The sequence below is a fragment of the Microcebus murinus genome, chromosome 11 (assembly GCF_040939455.1).
Source record: "Microcebus murinus isolate Inina chromosome 11, M.murinus_Inina_mat1.0, whole genome shotgun sequence".
NCBI classification, from domain to species: domain Eukaryota; kingdom Metazoa; phylum Chordata; class Mammalia; order Primates; family Cheirogaleidae; genus Microcebus; species Microcebus murinus.
Window position 1 is genome coordinate 28097964 of NC_134114.1, and position 22037 is coordinate 28120000.

The 22037-nt window shown below is 33.3% G+C and overlaps 1 protein-coding gene across 3 annotated transcripts in view; it reads left to right on the forward strand.

Annotated features, from left to right (window-relative positions):
• NIPBL (NIPBL cohesin loading factor) overlaps window positions 1-22037 on the forward strand; it is a 190976-nt gene that overhangs the window by 165876 nt on the left and 3063 nt on the right. For all 3 annotated transcript variants that reach the window (XM_012736444.2, XM_012736443.2, XM_012736446.3), the window contains 13 exons: window positions 179-287; window positions 1689-1825; window positions 5174-5314; window positions 5519-5612; window positions 6045-6199; window positions 6701-6791; window positions 9702-9875; window positions 10280-10470; window positions 12985-13092; window positions 13573-13773; window positions 17983-18129; window positions 19757-20031; window positions 21569-21743. In XM_012736444.2, the coding sequence (XP_012591898.1) occupies window positions 179-287; window positions 1689-1825; window positions 5174-5314; window positions 5519-5612; window positions 6045-6199; window positions 6701-6791; window positions 9702-9875; window positions 10280-10470; window positions 12985-13092; window positions 13573-13773; window positions 17983-18129; window positions 19757-20031; window positions 21569-21743 (1998 nt within the window). The remainder of the gene's footprint in view (window positions 1-178; window positions 288-1688; window positions 1826-5173; window positions 5315-5518; window positions 5613-6044; window positions 6200-6700; window positions 6792-9701; window positions 9876-10279; window positions 10471-12984; window positions 13093-13572; window positions 13774-17982; window positions 18130-19756; window positions 20032-21568; window positions 21744-22037) is intronic.

Here is a 22037-nt window from a genome sequence, read left to right on the forward strand (position 1 = left end):
TATAAGATATTTTTAAGCATGTCATATATTTTTGTTTCACTAATTTGTACTTTGAGTATGAAATGTTAATGATAAATTTAAAAGGATATTACTTATGGACACGTTTATTGTGTTTATATTATTATTGCCTAATGAATAATTATACTGGGATTTTTTTTTTATATATATACATATATAGTTGTTGAAGTCTGAAGAGGATTCCTCATATAAACCTGTGAAGAAAGCTTGTACTCAACTTGTTGATAACCTAGTTGAGCACATTCTTAAATATGAGGAATCTCTAGCTGGTAAGACATTTTATATATTGGTCTTTAGTTGATTTTATAAGATATTTTAAAATACTTTGGGCATATTTATCATTTTGCCTCTGGCTCTGCTTGCCTAATACATTAACTACTTCTTCACCTTTAAATGAAATTTGTTTTTGTTATATAGATATTTATTTGATGTTGCATCCTAGATTATATTCCTAGATTAAGATTGACTGACATTATTTAGAGCAGTGTAATAAAAGCATAGGTCTCATCTCTTCCAGATATCTTTCAATAGCTATAATTTTAGATGTCATGTTGAACAGGAATAAAAGTAAGCCAAGGAGATAATACGTATTTAGCTAAAGGCACTTAACTGATATCTCTTAAATCATATAAAATTTTCCCTCAAAATGAAGTTTTAGCTAATATAAAAATGTTTTTAAAAGATTTATATTACATTCCTAATATTATTTATAATATCTATCATATTCTCTACCAGTCACAAATCTGAAAGTTTTAATCAATTATAAATAAATAATAAAAGTATAAAAATTGATACCCTTTGCTTAAAGCACTCATGACTAACATTATTTTCCATCTCCTAATGCACATTAATGAGAAACAACAGTCAGCTTTGGTCATTCTCCAGAAATGGGGGCCAGTAGCCTCTAACAGAGGTACCATTTATGGCATATAAAGAAATTGTTGATATCCTTTATATTTTCTGCAATATTTTAATTTTTTTTTTCATTTTCCATGTGTACCTCTTTTTTCTTTTTATCTCCTTGTTCTGTTTCCCCTATTCTTCCCCATCCTAGAATTTAGGGGTGATACTGGTATCCCTTAATGTTAAAAAGTTGCTAGTCCCGTCTAAAACTTAATTAGTTTCCTTAAGAATCTATGTGTCTCCTAACTAACAACATTTTTCCTCCCACTAGAACAGCATTTTGTTTGACTTTCTAGTATAACATTGGTCCAGCTTCTGTTTGTCATTCCCATTTTTTAATTCTTCTACCACAGGAACATCTCTTTTTCCCTAGTACCTTTAAATACAGTATCACCTCAGCTGAATTACTAACTTTCTTTCCTATATTCACTTCCATTAACTTTTAGATATAACCAACACCACATTTATTCCCAAAATTCCATCCCTAAACTTGCCAACTTCCATTCTACTTTTAACTTCAATCCTATTCCTCCTAGTGTGAAATTTGCCTTCTATACCTGGCCTCTTTGTTCTATCTTCAGTATATGAATTTCTATAACAAAGAAAAAATGAGATATAGAAAGTCTAGTACCACAAATAATAATCCATTATATGAAGGCCTATACCGAATCTATTCAGGGGATAATATTTAGTAATTTAAATAACATTCTGAATAATTTCCGCTGCCTTGTCATATTTTAGTGTTTTATTTCTCTTTGTTTTTCTAGACTCTGACAATAAAGGTGTGAATTCCGGAAGATTGGTAGCTTGCATAACCACTTTGTTCTTATTCAGCAAAATAAGACCCCAGTTAATGGTTAAACATGCCATGACTATGCAACCATACCTTACCACTAAATGTAGTGTAAGTATAGAGCTGTCTTTTCTTCTTACATAAAATATATGTTAAGTGTTTTAAATTTAGAATTAATGTGTGTCAGCCACATTCTCACTGACAGATCAGTTGTGCCGTTTATTCAAATATATGTTCTAATATTTGTAGCACATTATCTACAGACTTCAGTTTTCCAGTATATTATAAATAAGATTCAGGCTCCATTTTTTTATAAACTCCGCAAGCCAAACCTTTGAGTAAATGCTTAATAAATGTTATAGCTATTGTGAAGACCTCAAAGGTGAATGAAGCAGAGTTCCTGTCTTTGAGGAATTTACCATCTTTTGGATTCTGAATTTACTTTTTATTTATTTTTATAATAGAGCAATATATTGAATATGGAAAATCTAATATCATACCAGAGATGTTAGGCTGTTTCATGTTGTCATAAAACAAAATATGAAATTAAATAAAATATTCCTTGAGTAAAATAATCTAGCAAATAAAAGTAAGATTTAAAAATATATATATAAGCCTAGTAAGTTAAGTGATTTGTTACAGATGTTAAATTTTAAAATACTCTAAAACCTTACAAATGTAAATGATTTTTCACATGCTGTGTTCCTAATGTTCCTAAGGAGCTCATTTTAATTGTTTACTACATTTGTTTTGCTGTTATGGTAAGTTTTTTGGTGATCTAAATTACAAATTTTGGTGAAAACCTCAGGAATTCCTGAGAAAACTTTAAGAACTGATGAGTATAGCAAGGGATTAAAAATACTTAAAATGTATGTTACTTCTGAGATGCTAATTCTATCTTTAGGGCTTGTATTAGATCCAGAAATAAATTGGTTAATATGTAATCTGTGGCCAATAATAATAACTAGTATTTATTGAGTACAGTACCAGGAACTGTGATGAACTTTACATGCATTATTTCATTTCCTCTGTGAGGTAGGAACTATTATTATTTCAGTTTCAGATAAGGAAATTAAAGCTTAGAGAATATAAGTAACTGGCCCAATGTCACATAGCTAACCAGTCCCAAAGTTAGAATTCAGCCCCATATCTGTCTACTAGTAGAATCTGGACTATAATGTAACTTGTATAAATAGCTCTTGTGTGATTTTTGAGCCAGTATTTTCTGAAAGCAAGATCACTTTTAAAACACTTTGCATATTTTTATGTCTGTATATAAACAAATATAAAGTGTTGTGTAAATAAGACCCATCTCATACATGTTAGATATCCTTTTTAATGTTTTTTGGTTTTGTTTTTATATTCTATCTCCATTTTAATTACTTCTCCTTTCAGAGTAAACAGACTGGAGTATTCTTAAATTCTTTATCCATGATTCTATAATTTTGAACACACAAACATATATAAATGGTTGACCAGATTTTTAAAAATCAAATTATGTTATATACATACCTGCTAGGCCTATCTATTAATTGCACATGACCTGGTGTATATCCAGTTCTTTCTTTTAAATGGCTACATATTCATTTTATGGATGTCCTATGATTTATTTAATCATTTTCCTATTTGGCAGGTATTTACATTGTTTCCTATTGATCACCACTGCAAATAATTTCTTAATAAACATTCCTATTTATATACCTTTAAGTACTACTGGTGCTTTTACTTTGTTGGGACAGAGTCTGAGAAATGGACTTGCTAGGTTGAGAGAATGATTATTTTGATTTTGATTTTGATTTTGAATAGATCTTGCCAGATTGCTGGTGGTTATGTTTTATATAGCCTTTTTGAAAAGCTGTATATGATAATCAGTGTCATTATTTTTGTACTCTTTGCCAGTCTAACAGGTGTAAAGGAATAATAATTGCTTTAGTTTCTGTCCCTGACTTCCAAGAAAGTTGAGCATTTTTTCATGATATGGACCAATTGGACTTGCTTTTTTTTAATGAATTGACTAATCATATCATTTACCCATTTTCCCTTTGAATTGTGGGGCTTTTTTTCAATTTTTGAAAACTCTTCAAATAATTTAAATATTTTAGATATTAAACCATCTTATGTTAATTTCAAATATTTCTTCTTAGTGTTATATTCTGCTCTTTTCCTCATGATTTCCATCTTTTTAAAAACTTTTTCTTTTGAAATTTAAGATATTTCTTTTACTTGATTTTCCAGGCCAATATGTTAAAAGAAGTTTCAGAAAATGCTACTACATTTTTTTAAGTAGAATGTTAGCAGTGGTTCTCAATGAATTCATCCCTTACCCAACAAAAGCTTTCCTATCCCTAGACCCACTTTAACTCAACTCTTATTGCTTAAAGGAGTTAAAAATGGGAAGTGGCAGGACGACAAGATTTCTAAGCTATTTAGAAAGAAGTATTCGGCTTTTTTGTTTTAATCATCTAGGGATCCTAAAAGGAAGGATGGCTGTGAGGTGGGAAAGTTTTTAACCTGTGAGATAATAAGCTCAAGAAGTCCAAATGAGTGTCAGTAATCCATTGCTAACAATGAAGAGTGGTAGCTTGACTGGATTAAAAACATACATTGGAAGCTTTACTCCACGAATAAAAACTAGTAACTTTGGTTGTCTTTGGCAAGATGAACCTGGGTAGCTGGAGAATGGGTGGGAAAGAGACTTTTTATTGTAAATCGTTTGGTACTTTTTGATTTTTTTAATACTCTGCCTCTTTTTTTATAAACATGCTTAGTTTTTTTAGTCAAAGAAAAATGTGTTTAAATTTAAAATAAAGAAGCCTTATGTCTAGATCTGAGGTTCTATATTTTTATCCATCATTAAAAAGTTTACCATGGGGTTTCTCAGCCTCAGTAGGATTGACAGTTAGGACTAGATTATTCTTTGTTGTTCATGGACTGTTCTGACAACATGGATGTTCAGCAGCATCCTTGGTATCTGCCCACTAGAAGCCAGTAGCACCCCCCAAGTCTCATTCTGGCAACCAGAAATGTCTCCAGAAACTGCCACATATCCCTGGACAGAGAGAGGAGGCAGTAAACTCCCCCCCAGTTAAGAACTACTGGGTTAACATACCCCAGCTTAAAAAGTATTAACTGTAAGAACTGTACCAATCTTTGTACAGTAGTGTTAATATTTAAATACCTTTTTTTAGAATTGAATTATATTGCATTTTTTTGGGAGGAAAGCAGTTAGCATTGTGATTAAGTGACTCTTAAGATCATATGGTAGTGGTAGAGCTAGAATCTAGATTCCTAATATTCTGTCTGGTACTTTTCCATACCTTAAAAAAAGCTCTTACCTAATTGATTTTTTTTTTAATGAAACTTTACATAAATTATATCCCACCACAAATACATAAAGCTGTATATAGGGTTTCTTTTCAGGTTTTGGGTATTCATAAAGCATTTATTTTATTCTTATAGACACAAAATGATTTCATGGTTATCTGCAATGTTGCAAAAATCCTAGAGCTAGTTGTGCCACTGATGGAGCATCCAAGTGAAACTTTCCTTGCCACTATTGAAGAAGATCTAATGAAGCTTATCATCAAATATGGCATGACTGTAAGCATTTAGTGTACTATTTCTGTATTGATTAGTATATAATTTGCAAATGATAACTTGTAAAATATTATTATATGTCAGAATTAAGTTCCTATATACATTATTATATTTTTAAGTAAATATTTGTAGGAAGCTAAATTTTCAAAATAGTGTGTTTTTACCTTTAAGTTTTACCTAAACAATAACATTTTCTGTATCTTTTAGGTAGTACAACATTGTGTGAGCTGTCTTGGGGCTGTTGTAAATAAAGTGACACAAAATTTTAAATTTGTGTGGGCCTGTTTCAATAGATACTATGGTAAGTTCAGTGCCTGAACTTTCAAATTATTCTGCTAGGTTCTGCAGTGTATCCAGTTCATTTTAAACAAACCTGATACAAGGCTAGAATTAAGGAAATTATAAGAGGGGTGACTGTCCTTCATGATCCACTCTCAGATGCAATATTTTCTAGTATCTTTTGTGTTCCCTTAAGAATCCAGGATGATTACTTAAGAAATTTTCCTCCTCATAAGTAAAAATTGGTAAATTTTCTGCCTGTTATATAAAGTACAATTTAAATATTTTTCTTACATTAGTTCTTTTAGGCACTAAAGAGTGCCCTGATAATTATAGACATATTTAATACTTAAAACAATTAGTAAAAATTAATTATAATTCATTAGTAGCAATTATTTGAACATAGTAATTTCAAAATAAAGGGTTTATTATAAATATAACTTATCTTTATTAGGTGCCATTTCAAAATTAAAAAGTCAGCACCAAGAGGACCCAAATAACACTTCACTTCTAACAAACAAACCAGCACTTCTTAGATCTCTTTTCACTGTTGGAGCACTATGTCGACATTTTGATTTTGATCTGGAAGATTTTAAAGGCAACAGTAAGGTAAAGATTATAATATTACTTGAAAAGCTGTGAAACCTAAAACTGTGAGCTGAAAATGACTGTAATGATCCAGGATGAAGGCAGCATTAGAGTAGTTTGCTTCAGTTAGAATTCTGAAAATTGCTACTCAAAGCCTAATCCTTAGACTGGCTGCTGATCCATGAACTATTAATGGTATATGATAAAATATGAAGTTTTTATGACAAGTTATATCAGCTTTGTAACAGTAGGCACACTGTTGAGATCAACAGCTGACTTTGTTTTTTTTTCCAATGAAGGGAGCAGTACATTGATTTACAGTCTGACGAAAGCTGCTTTGCCACAAACTGGTACTTTAAATGCCACTGTTCTAAAATAAATAGAATTGGTGACTTATTTTTTAGTAAAGTTCACATATGGAAATTCTCATTATTTGCCTTTAGGTAGTTTTTTTCTTTTATACTTGAAAATTGATCTAAATTACTCTTCTTAAATACTTTAATGTGGTTCCCCCCCCCTTAGGTAAACATAAAGGATAAAGTACTTGAACTATTGATGTATTTTACAAAACATTCAGATGAGGAAGTACAAACAAAAGCTATCATTGGTCTAGGTAAGTCTAAATTTCTTTATATTTTTTAGCTGTTTGAGATGTGGAGCAAGTTTTTAAATATTTTAAGTCTTAATTGCTGATTTATTTAAATATATTTCTACTAGCAGTAGGATCTGGTCCACGTAGGGTTAGGGGTTAAAACACCTGGGATCCATTTTTGCTGTAGCCAGTGATCTCCTGGGTAGCCTTGAGCAAATCACTTAATTTCTCTGTTCATTAGTTTCTTCAATAGTCATATAGAGATAACGGTCTTATCCCTACTTTAGAGTATCTTAATATTTATTAAAGTACTTTGATAAAGAAAGATAATGCAGAAGAAGCCTTTTTTTTTAAATGTGAGACAGGGTCTCACTCTGTCATCCAAGCGGGAGTACAATGACATGGTCACAGCTGAATGCAACCTTCAAGTCCCAGGCTTAAGCAATTCTCCTGGCTCAGCCTCCTGAGTAGCTAGAATTATAGGCACATGCCACCACTCTTGGCTAATTATTTTATTTTTTGTAAAGATGGAGTCATACTGTGTTGCCCAGGATGGGCTCAAACCCCTCGAGCTCAAGTGATCCTCCCTCCCTTGGCCTCCCAACTGCTGGGATTACAGGCATGAGCTACCATACCTGGCCCTGTTTGCATAATTTTTAAATGTTCTTTTTCATTGCAAAGCTTTATCACTGCATGCAGCTGCCACTTCTAGTTAAAACATTGAGCAGTCTACACAGACTTTTATTTATATAGAAGCAAATGGTAACGAACCCTAAAGGAACAGTTTGGATATGTACCTTTTCTATATTATTTTTCTAGGAAGCATTGATGTAATAAAAACATGTTTTATAGATGGTTAGGTCTAGATGGCTTATAATTAGAATATGGGGTAATAGGAGGAGAATAGCATTAAAGCATCTGAATTGAATGCACTTAAAAATATATAAGAACAATCTGGGTTTTGGTTTTTGTTCTTGTTATTTGTTTTGTGCAAATACAGTTGGCCCTCCATATCCATGGGTTTACCATCTGTGGATTCAAGTAACCAAGGATTGAAAATATTCAGAAAAAAAAAAATTAGATCTGTACTGACCATGTACAGATTATTCTTCTGGTCATTATTACCTGAACAATACAATATAACAGCTATATTAGCATAGCGTTAACATTGTATTGGATATTGTAAGTAATCCAGAGATGATATAAAGTATACAGGATGATGTGCATAGGCTGTATGCAAATACTACACCATTTTATATTAGGGACTTGAGCATTCAGAGATTTTCGTATCCCCAGGAGGTCCTGGAATCAATCCCCCACAGATACTGAGGGATGACTCTATATGTAAAGCCAAGATTAATAACTTATTTGGAAATTTTATTTTGTTAGCACTATCAAGGTTTGTAATTTAATTAATATGCTTGGGGAATTGTTTGTATTATAGTCTATTGAGTAAAAATGAGTAATAACAGATTCTAAGTTGTCCAAACCTCATTAAATCTTGTTTATGATATATCTAAATAAATTTAAATCTGATTACCTTATTCTTCCTCCAGAAGAATTCATCCTCCTTTCAGAAAGTTACTTAGAGCACATACAGTAAAAATTCAGATGTCATTTAAGCCAACGTGTACCTTTAAATACTCAGTCAGGACATAAGTAATATGGAGTTGCAAAACTAATAGTGTTACAGCTAATTCAGAGAATAAATAAATGAAGTTTAACTTAAAGAAGGAGTGCTATTGAGGAAATAGTGCCTCTATACCAGTTAATAAAACACATCTTGCCTGGGCCACAGTTATGCTGAGTGACCTTGGGCTAGTTGTCTGATCACTCTATGCTTGAGTTAGATTTGTCCTTTGGTATCAGTAATGCTTGCTAGGTGGCTCACGCCTGTAATCCTAGCACTCTGGGAGGTCGAGATGGGAGGATCACTCAAAGTCAGGAGTTTGAAACCAGCCTGAGCAAGAGGGAGACCCTGTCTCTACTAAAAATAGAAAAATTAATTGGCCAACTAAAAATATATAGGAAAAATTAACCAGGCATGGTGGCGCATGCCTGTAGTCCCAGCTACTTGGAAGGCTGAGACAGAAAGATTGCTTGAGCTCAGGAGTTTGAGGTTGCTGTGAGCTAGGCTGAAGCCACAGCACTCTAGCCCAGACAACAGAGTGAGAGACTCTGTCTCAAAATAAATAAATAAAAAATAATGCTTGCTATCATCATAGATCTTCATTTTTTCTCAAATAAGTGGCCATTATATTCAAATAAGCATGGATAATAATATTACATTGCTGTTTATTAACCAGTGGTTATAGAATTCAGCATTGTGGCCTTACTATAACGCCATATGAGAAAGAAATGGAAGAAATTTTTGGCTCTGGCTTTAGAATTATTCTGTTTCATCAAGTGAATATATTTTAATATTTTTTAAAAACAATGTCAATGTAGCACCTTCTGCTAGGGATCTGAAAAATGTTTGCAGACATTACTTCTTAAATCCTAAAAACATCCCTTTGAGGTAGGTGGGCGGTAAATATTATTATCCCCATTTTACAGATGGAGAATTGAGGCACAAAGAGATTATGTGACTCACCTAATGTCACACTACAAGTCAGTGGTGGAGCCAGGAATAGAACCCAAGACTCCTGACTCCTAAATCACTCCCCTAGCCACTAGGCCCTGCTCCCTCCTCAAAGTTTCCTCTTGTGTGAAATTCTCCTTTGAAATGCAATTTCTTGTTTTTAATTCATGGGGAAAGAAGTACCTGCTCTAATACTTCTCTAGGTAAGGCCACCAGCATATTCTTCCAGTCATTTCAAATTTTAAGTTTTTGGAATTAGGAGCTCTTTATATAATTATTAACATTTTCATTAAGTGTTATATTTAATTTTAATGTGAATATATGAAGAAATTTTTTTCCCTCTTCATTAGGATTTGCCTTTATTCAGCATCCAAGTCTAATGTTCGAGCAAGAAGTAAAGAATCTATATAATAATATTTTGTCTGATAAGAACTCCTCAGTAAATTTAAAAATACAAGTGTTAAAAAACCTCCAGACCTACCTACAAGAAGAGGATACACGTATGCAGCAGGCAGATAGAGACTGTAAGTGAAAATATATCTTTAAATTTCACAGTACAGCTATAGTTATGCTTCTGTAAGATTTGTTTCTTTAAACTAAATATCTAAATTTCCTTTTCTATTGAAGGAATTATATGAGTCCTTATGGTGAGGTCCATAGCTAGGCTTTAGAGTATTCTTAAACTCTCTAAAATAGTTGTGAAATTTTATGTGTCTGTAAACATTAACGTATTTTGAGGCAGGAGAGGTATTATAGTTCTCATCAGGTTCTAAGGGGTCTCTGACACAGACAAAAAAAAGATTAAGAAACATTGAGGTAGAATACTAGCTATAATATTGTGTGATTGGCTGTGGCCTAATTTGGGAATATTTAATAATTTTAATATACATGCTCTTGATATGTGTTTATCGTTTGTTTCCTTTTGTAGGGAAGAAAGTTGCAAAACAGGAAGACTTAAAAGAAATGGGTGATGTTTCCTCAGGGATGAGTAGTTCCATCATGCAGCTTTACCTCAAACAGGTGCTCGAGGCGTTTTTTCACACCCAGTCAAGTGTACGCCATTTTGCCCTAAATGTCATTGCGTTGACTCTAAATCAAGGTCTTATTCATCCAGTTCAGGTAAGCATGTTTTATAGCAGCTGCATTTACTATCAGAGCCAGATTAGTTGTCATTTGAAGACACTGTGATTAAAGAATAAGTAGTTCTTTATTCCTCTTAATGTTTAATCTTCTTTTTCCTAATCTCTTAAAAATCTAAGTTTTATACATTCTTTTAGGTTATCATTACTGCAAAATACTATACATTCATAATAGTGTCTGTATTATGCAGAATGTCAGTTTCTGTTGGTAGAACATGTACTCAAATTACTTTTCTAAGTAGAGGTGATAGATTTGATTTAATTCATATTTACTTTTATCCCTAAGAACCAGCAATATATAGTGTCAAGAAGGTTAACCAGATTTAAGAGTATAATTTGATTAACAATGTGGAGTTTTAGTTCACAGAAAAGTAAATTATGTAATCTGAGCTCAGTTTCTTTATCTTTAAGTTGAAGGTAACATCAACTATCCTATACTTCACAGCATTAATATAAGAACAAAAAAGTACAATAAAGACATATATTCATATTACTGAAGATTGGCAGCCAATGCTGATGTATTAATGTACCACCACCTGATGGTCAGGAGAGTGCCATAGACTACAAAAGTGAATTTATTAAATAACCAAAGTCTATAATCTCTAAGATTTTTATTTTAGCTATATTTCATGAAACTTTTTAAAAAATATTTTATATTTAAATATGCTATGGTCTTCCTTGTGTCCCGAAACAAAGCACATTAACGAATATTTAGCCTGTTCTTTATGACTCGGGTGATCATCATCAAGATCACTTATTATAATGTACAACAGTATGTTGAGATTCTCACCTTTCTGAAATACTTAGGGATCTTTCTTGGTGCTTTTTATTTATCTGCTTTTTTTAAACTTCTTTTCAAATTTCACACTTACAAAGAAATTGTAAAAGTGATACAATGAGTTTGTTTTTATTTTTCACATATATGCATAATTTGTTAGCATTTTGCCACATTTGCTTTATCTCTTTCTATACATCTACTTTTTTCTGAATCATTTGATAGTAAGTTTCAAATATTATTAATATTATTATAGATATTTCAGATATTAAACACTTAAGCATGTATTTTCTTCTCCCCTCAAACCCTAAGACAGTCTTGCTGTGTTGCCTGGCTAAAGTGCAGTGCAACCTTAATCTCCTGGGCTCAAGTGATTCTTCTGCCTCAGCCTACCAAGTACCCAGGACTACAGGCTTGCACCACCACACCTGGCTAATTTTTTTTGTTTGTTTTTATAGAGACGATGTCTCTCTCTTACTCAGGCTGGTCTCGAATACCTGACCTCAAGCAATCCTCTGCCTCAGCCTCCCAGAGTGTTAGGATTACAGGCATGAGCTGCTGTGCCTGGCCTTCAGCATGTATTTTCTAAAACAAGGATGTAATAAAACTATGCAAAAACATAATACAATCATTAAATTTAGGAAATTTTAAATCAATACAATATTATATAACATATAGTCCATTTTCAGATTTTGCTAGTTAAGCCAATAGTATTCTTTATAGACTTTACTGATCTGGGACTTAGTGCATGATCATTCATTTTATTTAGTGCTATGTGTATATTTTAAAGTTGTATTGTGTTTATTATTATTTTTTCTCTGGCCTTCTTACTGCTCTTTGATTCAGATCAATTTAACATAGCAGTGGTATTTCTTAACTTTAAAAGTACAATGGGCCGGGCGCGGTGGCTCAGGCCTGTAATCCTAGCACTCTGGGAGGCCGAGGCGGGCGGATTGCTCAAGGTCAGGAGTTCAAAACCAGCCTGAGCGAGACCCCGTCTCTACCATAAAAATAGAAAGAAATTAATTGGCCAACTAATATATATAACATAAAAATTAGCCGGGCATGGTGGCTCGTGCCTGTAGTCCCAGCTACTCGGGAGGCTGAGGCAGGAGAATCGCTTGAGCCCAGGAGTTTGAGGTTGCTGTGAGCTAGGCTGACGCCACGGCACTCACTCTAGCCTAGGCAAGAAAGCAAGACTCTGTCTCAAAAAAAAAAAAAAAAAAAAAAAAAGTACAATGAATGTGGCTGCTACCAACTATCTGATCGTTGAAGCCACATATGAAATCAACTTTGTGGAAAAAAATTATATTTTCCTAGCTTCAGTATGGAAAACAAATTGCTATTTGCTGTGTATTATCTTTACAAAGCAAATTCAGTCAAACTTGAAAAATTATTGGTTTATACATTTCTAGTATATATCATAATCTTGAATAGATATTCTTTGAATGGGAATACTTTTTAAAAAACTCTAAATTTACATTGAAATTCTTCAAATTTTACCATATCAGTAATTTTGCTGCTGTTCTGGTGCTTTCTTGCTTTTAAATTAAATCTAAAGATTTATCAATTTTAAAAGAGCACTAAAACATAGCCTTTATAGGAAAGCCTATATGGTTAAATTCATATATCCCACATATACAAGTTTGACATATGTCAAGACACATTTAAAGCTTTTAATACTGTGATACCTCATAAATTTTTTATTTATATTTCCAGTGTGTGCCATATTTAATTGCTATGGGCACAGACCCAGAACCTGCTATGCGGAACAAGGCTGATCAGCAGCTTGTGGAAATAGACAAAAAATATGCTGGATTCATTCATGTATGTATTTTTAAATTGTATAGCCTAAATTTAAACATCTTTCTTTAGTAAACCATTGGTGTAGTAAATGTCTTGCTCATCTTTATAATTAGAATAAAATGTTTTGCTTAGTACTTACCTTCGAAACATGCAACTAAGTTTGTCCCATGAACTGTTTATTCCAGTTTAAAATTAATTCTTAAGATTGGGCTAGAGGTGACAGTCCAGCAAGCACAGTGGACTAAAAATCAGGAAGCATGGGTTTTAGACTCTACTATGTGTTTTTGGCAGCAGCAATTCTACTGGGCCTCCAATTTTCCTCTATAAAATGAGGGGATTGTAATAGATGATCTCTAATGTTCCTTCCAGCACTTCATTCTATGGTTCTATTATTTTAAATAAGAAAGCTAAAGAAGTGAGCCTCAGAATGTAATGTTCAATGTATACCTGTAATTTGACTCTTAATTTCCCTGACAAAAATGAGGGTTTTATTGATTTCAGATGAAAGCAGTGGCTGGTATGAAGATGTCTTACCAGGTACAACAGGCAATCAACACATGCCTAAAAGATCCTGTAAGGGGTTTCAGACAAGACGAGTCCTCTAGTGCTTTGTGTTCACACCTTTACTCCATGATCCGTGGAAACCGCCAACACAGACGAGCTTTTCTTATTTCTTTACTCAACCTCTTTGATGACACAGCAGTAAGCATACAAACTTATTGTTTTAAGAAAATAAATGTTCTAGAAATGTTGCGGGTAAAAGTCACCATTTTTTAAATATTACAATTTTAGTATGTGATAGTGGCTTTATCAAATGTGTTTCCTTAATCTAGTAAGTTATTTACAAGGTATGTAGTCAAAATTGAAGAGGAAATTTTACATGGGAATGAGTAGGAGGAATAAAGTACTATCGTGCTTCCATCCTGAGTATCTTATGAACTTTGATAACAGTTCCTGTAAGCCTATCTTGAAATAAAGTACATCAGTAAACTATAACTTAAATAAATAAATAAAATGAATTTCTCTCATTTTTTGTACAACTCAAATGTTGTTAGAGAACAGTAGGTTTTTGGCTGCTGAGATCCCTTGTTGTTCACCTTGGCTTCCTTAATGAAGAGCCTACTTTTGTCTACAGTAGTCCCTTCTTATCCTCAAGAATATGTTTTTAAGACCCCATCCCACCCCAGTGGATGCCTGAAACCATGGATAGGATGAAGCCCTATATATACAGTCACGTGCCGCTTAACAACGGGAATATGTTCTGAGAAATACATAGATGATTCCATCATTGTATAAACATCTTAAGAGTATACTTATACAAACCTAGATGGTATAGCCTACTATACACCTAGGCCACATGGTATAGCCTGTTGCTTCTAGTTTACAAACCTGTATGGCATGTTATTGTACTGAATACTGTAGATGTAACACAGTGATAAATATTTGTATAGGTAAACATAGAAAATATACAATAAAAATATGATACTGTTTCATGGGACCACCATTGTATATGTGGTTTACTGTTGACCAAAATACTGTTAGGCGACACATGACTGTACTATGTTTTTTTCTATATATACTTAACTATGATAAAGTTTATTTTATAAATTAGTCATAGTAAGAGATTAATAATAATAAAATAGAGCACTTGTAATAATGTACTGTAATAAAAGTTATGTGAATGTGGTGTCTCTCTCTCGCTCTCTTTCTCTCTCTCTGAAAATATCTTACTGTACTATACTCACCTGTCTTTGGACCATGATTGACCATGGGTAACTGCAATTGCAGAATGGGAAACCATGAATAAGGGGAGACTGCTGTAATTATAGTTTTAACACTTTTGGCTATTGGACTAGTTGCCTTGGCCAGGACCATAAGCCAAGAAAACAGCATTCTTTTTTTTTAATTTACCTTTTAATTTATGTATTCTTTTTACTCAGGTATTTGTTTGGCACCTGCTGTGTGTCAGCCATTATTCTAAGAGGTTAGACATAAAATAGTAAAGACAGACATGGTATTGGCCCACATAAAACTTACAGATGAGTCTATGTGTATAGCAGCTTTAAAAAGAATGAGATATTTTTTCTTATTTTAATTACTTGTTAGCTTGACACCAGATTTTTGGTAACAAAGTAAAATTATAATTACCAGAGTGTAGATAACTCATTAGACCTCTTCTTTTTAAGTACCACAGGAAATGTTGAAAGATATGAACTAGCAAATAAATATTATATCTATTTCAGAAATGCCCGGAATATAGCTGGGCATGGTGGCTCACACCTATAATCCTAGCACTCTCGGAGGCTGTGGCTGGGGAGGATAACTTGAGTTTGAGACTAGCCTGTGCAAGAATAAGACCACCATCTCTACTAAAGAAAAATAGAAAAAATAATTACCCCAGGCATCTAAAAATAGAAAAAAATTAGCCAGAAGTGGTGATGTGTGACTGTAGTCCCAGCTACTTCGGAGGCTGAGGCAGGAGAATCATTTGAGCCCAGGAGTTTGAGGTGGCTTTGTTGTGAGCTAGGCTGATGCCACGGCATTCTAGCCCAGGCAACAGAGTGAGAGACTATCTCAAAAAAAAAAAACAAAAAAACATGTGTAATGCTCATAGTATAGTTTGTCATCACCATTATCATCATCATATCATCATCATTACTAAGCTTGCATTGTGTGTAGGACACTATGCTAAGAGTACAAAATGGTATCATGTAGTGCTCTTGCACTCAGAGGATGTTACTTCAAGTTGTAGGGATAGAGTACAAAATAAACAAAATAAATGGTGATTAAGGTTACTGTATCCTGAGTACTTCAATGTTTATATTGATGATATTGTTCCAGTCCTTGTCTGTCTCCTGAGCTTCATTCCTGTGTGGTTTCACTGCCTGTTGTATGTCACCAACTGGATAGTCTATCATCTCAGCATTTGAAATTCTAAACTGGAAATCTAGCTCTCATAATGTAGTGCTTGCTTCCAACTATCTCCAACAAAGCATGTCGGAAGAGGAACAAATCACTGAAGGCCTAGAGCTATTAGATGAGAGGAAACAACTATATAAAGTAGGAGGGAGGATGATGTTCCAGGCAGAGGTTAAAAAAAATGTGAATAAAAATACAAAGATAATGTGTGGGAAATAATGAATAGATGTTATTTGACTGAGGCAGAAAGATCATATGGAGGCTTAGTTTATGGAGGATCCATATACTAAGGATGGAAAGGATGGAAAGGATGTAAAGGATGGAAAACTATTGAAATGTTTGAATAAAATGATGAGGATAGGTGCCAAAGAACATTTCAGGAATGTGAATTCCTCAGCATTGTGTTCATACTGATATTGATGCATGATGATAGTAGGGGAAAAAAGAATGGGTAGTACAAAAGGAGAAATGTTGTAAGGAAGGAATAAATTAAATGAGATTCTGTGAGAAAAATAGTTAAGGGACAACTGGAATATTTTTATCCTGAGCACTTGAGAGAATAATGGGACTGTTGCTAAAGACAGTTTGAAAAGAAGTTGGCTTGAGAAGGACATAGAAGGCAGAAATACAGAGCTAGCAAGAGAAAACTAAGGAAGAAGAAGGTTTCAGGTAGCACAGTGTGGATAATAGTGTTAGATGATACTGAAAAGTCGAGAATAAAAAAAAAAATAGGGATGATTGCTGAACTTGGTGGACAGAAGCAGTCAAGTAGTGAGGGACAAAAGCAGATTTTAATTTAATAGTAGCGAGGAAGACAGGGGAGGAGCAGTCTACTCTTTTAGGAAGTTTGAATTTGAAAGGAAAGAGCAATATAGGACTTTTATGACCAAAGTTGAAGAATTTCAGAATTTTGAAAAGGTTTGTTTGGTTTTATCAGAAAAAAAGTACATATATATGAATTACAGTGTTAAAACTAATAGAGGAGGTAGGGTTCTGTGTCTGCATTTTTTTCAACTAACGTGGGTGTTAATGCATATTTTAAAATAAATAGAGTGAGTAATATTATAAATAGGAAGTTTACTCCATCTGTCGTATGGGATTTTTGTTGTTGCTACTGCTGCTGTTAGGTTTTATGTTTGGGTGGTAGGAGAGGGTAGATGGTAGGTGGGAGTGTTTATTGGTTGCTATTTTTTCTTTCTTTTTTTTTTTTTCTTGACCTACAAATGGTCAATGCCTTTCTGTTTATATTCTGTATTATCATGAAATGCTTGAAAGTCTGTTTAAGTTACTTTTTCTTTCAAGCAAACAACTAGTACTAGCCGTAATTTTTCTCTTAAATTTTGCCTACCTCAGAGTTTTATAATGTGAACCTGGTAGCACTGTCAAAACAACTCTGACATTCTAATTTCATATACAGAGAAAACTGACAAATATTTTATGAGTACATGAATTTTGCATTTTTTTAAACCTGTGTATTAGTACTATACTTGCTACTTATTTTTGAGGGTGGAATAGTAACTGTGTGTAACTGATCTCTATATGGGCTAAATTGTTAGAAGCACAATGACATAATTATGAACTAATGTATACTTTCTGATTTGGTATGGATTTATCATAAAGATTCCATATACTCTGTAAGAAAACTTCAAGGAATTTCACTTGGGTGCATTGAAACATTTCATCTCCTCCCTCTTGAGGTATAGCATGGTGTAAGTCATTGTAAAATCTCCTGAAATGGGTATGAAGTTATTTTATAAAATCCATTTCTTTTCCCCTTCCTCCATTTTTCTTATGCCTGTCTCCCTCTACCTCTTCCCCTTCCCCATCTCTCTTTTTCTCTCCCTTCTCCCTCTCTTTGTCTTTCTTTATTTCTGTCTCTTTCTAACATTAACTGAGGTGAAAGTACCCAGTAATATTTTTTTCTAAAAAAGCTTTTTGGTTGGGTTTCTAGATTATCCACTAAATGTATGTACCTTTTTTTAAAATTTACAGAAAACAGAAGTGACTATGCTCTTGTATATAGCAGACAATCTAGCCTGTTTTCCATACCAGACACAGGAAGAGCCGTTGTTTATAATGCATCATATAGACATTACACTCTCAGTTTCTGGTAGTAACCTACTGCAGTCATTCAAGGAGGTAAGTTACACACATTACTATTCTTAATGTATCTGTCAAAGTGTAGGCATGCTATTTTCAATGTTTTTTTCATTTTCACAGGTATATAAAATCTTTCTAAATTAACTTACTGAAATCTTGGGCAGTACTTGAATTGGGAGATGATGTGGGTTACCATTTTATTTATGTTCAGAAAGATCTAAAGCCATTCCACTTCTTGATTATTTAGGATGCACTTTTTATACATACGTGGGTTGTTCTATTTATAAGCCATCCCACTTCTTTATTTTTCTCACTTTATTCACTGACCTTAAGTGTTTCATATCCATTCACATATCCATTTAAAAACCCCATTTTAAAAGCACCTTGCTATTCTGTAAATCTTGTAATGCTGTAGATCCCAAACATTATACATGAAAATATATAGATACAGATGATTAGATAGCTTATTTACAAGGAAACAAAAAAATTGGTCTTTTTATCCTTCAACAACAGCATAATAATGGAGTTGGCATATTATGTGCCCAAAATCTTTACTAAATTTCTTGTTATAAATCTTATGTATTTTCTGTCATGGTTTTTAGGAGAAAATGTAATTGGTTTAATTATAAAAGTACCCTGGTGTAGTGCTAACATAGTGAGTGCTCAGTAAATTCTTTACAGATTGAATGGAGTAGTCTCATGTGCCTGATAATACAAGTAGATCTCATTTTATAAAATTGCAGTGTTCAAAACTCAGCCTTGTCAAACTAGTAAATCAGGGAAATTATTTTAGATACCTCCTAAGGGCTGGAATTACAGAGGTATCTAAACCCTTACTACTTGAAGTGTGGACCACAGACCAGCAGCACCAGACTTACCTGAGAGCTTATCAGAGCTGCAGAACCTCAGGTTTCACCCCAGAGCTGCTGAAACAAAGTCTGCATTTTTAACAAAATTCCTAGAATATTAACATGCACATTAAAGTTTGAGAAGTTAATAATTTTCCAGGAACTTTATTCATCATATTCTCTTACTTTACTTACTGTTGTGAATATACTCGTAAATGTTTGTCCTGTTTTATCTAACAGTTATGTTTTGAATAATTGCTTTGGTAATTTGGTTCTCCCCTGCACTTGCTTAACCTCAGTTGCCTTTTTTCTTTCTAAGAGCTAACATCTTAATAAGGTACAAAGAAATACGATTTAAGTATTCAAGGAAAGTTGCGTATTACCCTGCTGAAAAGTTCTTGAAAGGCAGAGTTTGATAGAAGCTAGGGATGTTTAAGTTATATTCTCATTTAAGTTATAATTACTGCTTTTTCTCTATAATAGCTTCTATGTACCAAATTGATACTTTGATAACTAATTTATCTTTTATTACTATCCTTATAAGAAAATAGTTTCCCTTTGAATGATATTTCAGAAGGATTTTTTTAGAAGGAATGGTTACAGGGGAGGGAGGAGTTGGTATTATATATGATTTTATTTAGTCTTGGAGTCTAATTTTTCCCACAAGGATTACATCTCTAGTTATTTGTAGAAAGTCAAGAAGTTTATAAAATACTAGTTTAAGGAAGCTTTTTGAAGCCATTGAATGGAGCATGGTTATATTTGTTAGTAGTATTTTGTTTTTATTGTTTCTCAAACAGAATAATTTTCTCTTTCAGTCTATGGTAAAGGACAAAAGGAAAGAAAGAAAATCATCACCTAATAAGGAAAATGAGTCAAGTGAGAGTGAAGAAGAAGTTTCTAGGCCTCGGAAATCACGGAAACGTGTAGATTCAGATTCAGATTCAGATTCCGAAGACGATATAAATTCAGTGATGAAATGTTTGCCAGAAAATTCAGCTCCTTTAATTGAATTTGCAAATGTATCCCAGGGTATTTTATTGCTTCTGATGTTAAAACAACATTTGAAGAATCTGTGTGGATTTTCTGATAGGTAAGGCTATATAACAGTCAGAGAAAAAACTTTACTTTGTTCAAATAATAAAGAAATATGAAATAGCCAGGTGCAGTGGCTCATGCCTGTAATCCTAGCACTTTGGGAGGCTGAAGCAGAAGGATTGCTTGAGGATAGGAGTTTGAGACCAGCCTGAGCAAGAGTAAGATCCTGTCTCTACAAAAAAATAGAAAAATTAGCCGGGCATGGTAGTGTGTGCCTGTAGTCCCACCTACTTAGGGGGCCAAGTCTGGAGGATTGCTTGAGCTCCAGAGTTTGAGTTTCCAGTGAGCAATGATGATAGCACTGTACTCCAGCCCAGATGATCAAGCAATACCCTGTCTCAAAAAGAAAAAAAAAGAGATATATGAAACTCAATTCTAATTGCATGCTTACTTTAATATTAGAAATATTCCTTTTTAAAAAAGGAGTTTTTTTCCTTTTTGTTGCTATATAGTATTCTTTTATGTGATACATGCCATTTTATCCATTCTCTTCTTGAACAAGGGACAAAAAATATATTTCTTTACTTGGTGAAAATGTAATACAAATGAAAGGATTTATTTTGTTGATTTCCTTAAAAAGGCCTTATTAGAGAATCAGGCTAACTTTGAAAGAGATTACAAATTTAAAAGAGATAATGAAATAACAGTTGTGTATCGACTAGGCTAAGCTCTAACAGAACCCAGAATGCAAATAGGCTTTAAAATACTCTATAAAGTAAGACATGGAAAAAATATTGATTGTGGTGAGCACCCTGTAATTTTACTTACCATTAGTCATTAAAGGCATCTTTTTTCTGTCTCTACCTATGGAATTTGGGTGGTTTTTCATATTCATTGAAACCTTAGATTAGAAATTATGGAGTCATATGTTAAGAGAGAGGACATCTAATAAGAGTACAGTGGACCTGGTCAGTGGCTAACTGGAAAGAGTATGTTTCATGTAAATAAGTTATTTCATGTCATTTAAATGGAGCTTTCTCAGGTTTCTATAGCTTGTTGCCACAGAAGAAAGTGGGTACTATATGGCTGGAGCTCCCACTTTTTCAAAGATACTAGAAATCCAGATTTTATGAGGAATATCTTGATATTAAATATTGGCAGCTAATTCAAAATAACTGGCCACGCACGGTGGCTCATGCCTGTAATCCTAGCACTTTGGGAGGCTGAAGCAAGCAGATCACGTGAGACCTGGAGTTCGAGATCAAAATAACTTGAAACTTTGTAAGGTCTGAGAGCAGTGCAAAGAGTTGGAAAGAGTTTTAAGCGGAGTTTCTAATAATCTGAAACAGTTTTATACACAATCATTCTGGCTGCTGTATAGAGAATAAATAGGTGGGGCGTTCAAAAAGTAGAAGGTAAACCATTTAGGTGATACTGAACTGCCCTACAATCACTATCAGTGTATCACAAAATAAACATGAGAAACTAATTTTACTAAAATGTTACTTCTTATCTACTTAATTTCTCCAAACATGTTGCTTGTATAGATTGAGATATCTTTTTAAATTGTTGGTTTTGTTTTCCCAAAACAGTAAAATTCAGAAATACTCTCCCTCTGAATCTGCAAAAGTATATGATAAAGCGATAAACCGAAAAACAGGAGTTCATTTTCATCCAAAACAAACACTGGACTTCCTGCGGAGTGATATGGCTAATTCCAAAATCACTGAAGAGGTGAAGAGGAGTATAGTAAAACAGTATCTAGATGTAAGTAGTAAAACCAAAAGTATTTGTTTCTCATAAGAACTTTTTTGAAAAGTAAATTTGGGGTGTGAAGGAGAAGGCTAGCCCCCTACTTTACATTAAGTGTAAGCTTTATGAACTATCAAGATTATTTTTCTCTTTGTGGTTTTAATGAGTTCCTTTAAGCTTGCCTTTCTCATTGCACCCATTGCATCATTATCTTTTCTTAGGAAACGATATCCCACTAATAATTTTATTTTTTAAAAGTGAAAGATTATAGGAAAATATGTGTGTGTGTATTATAGTCAATTGGTATCC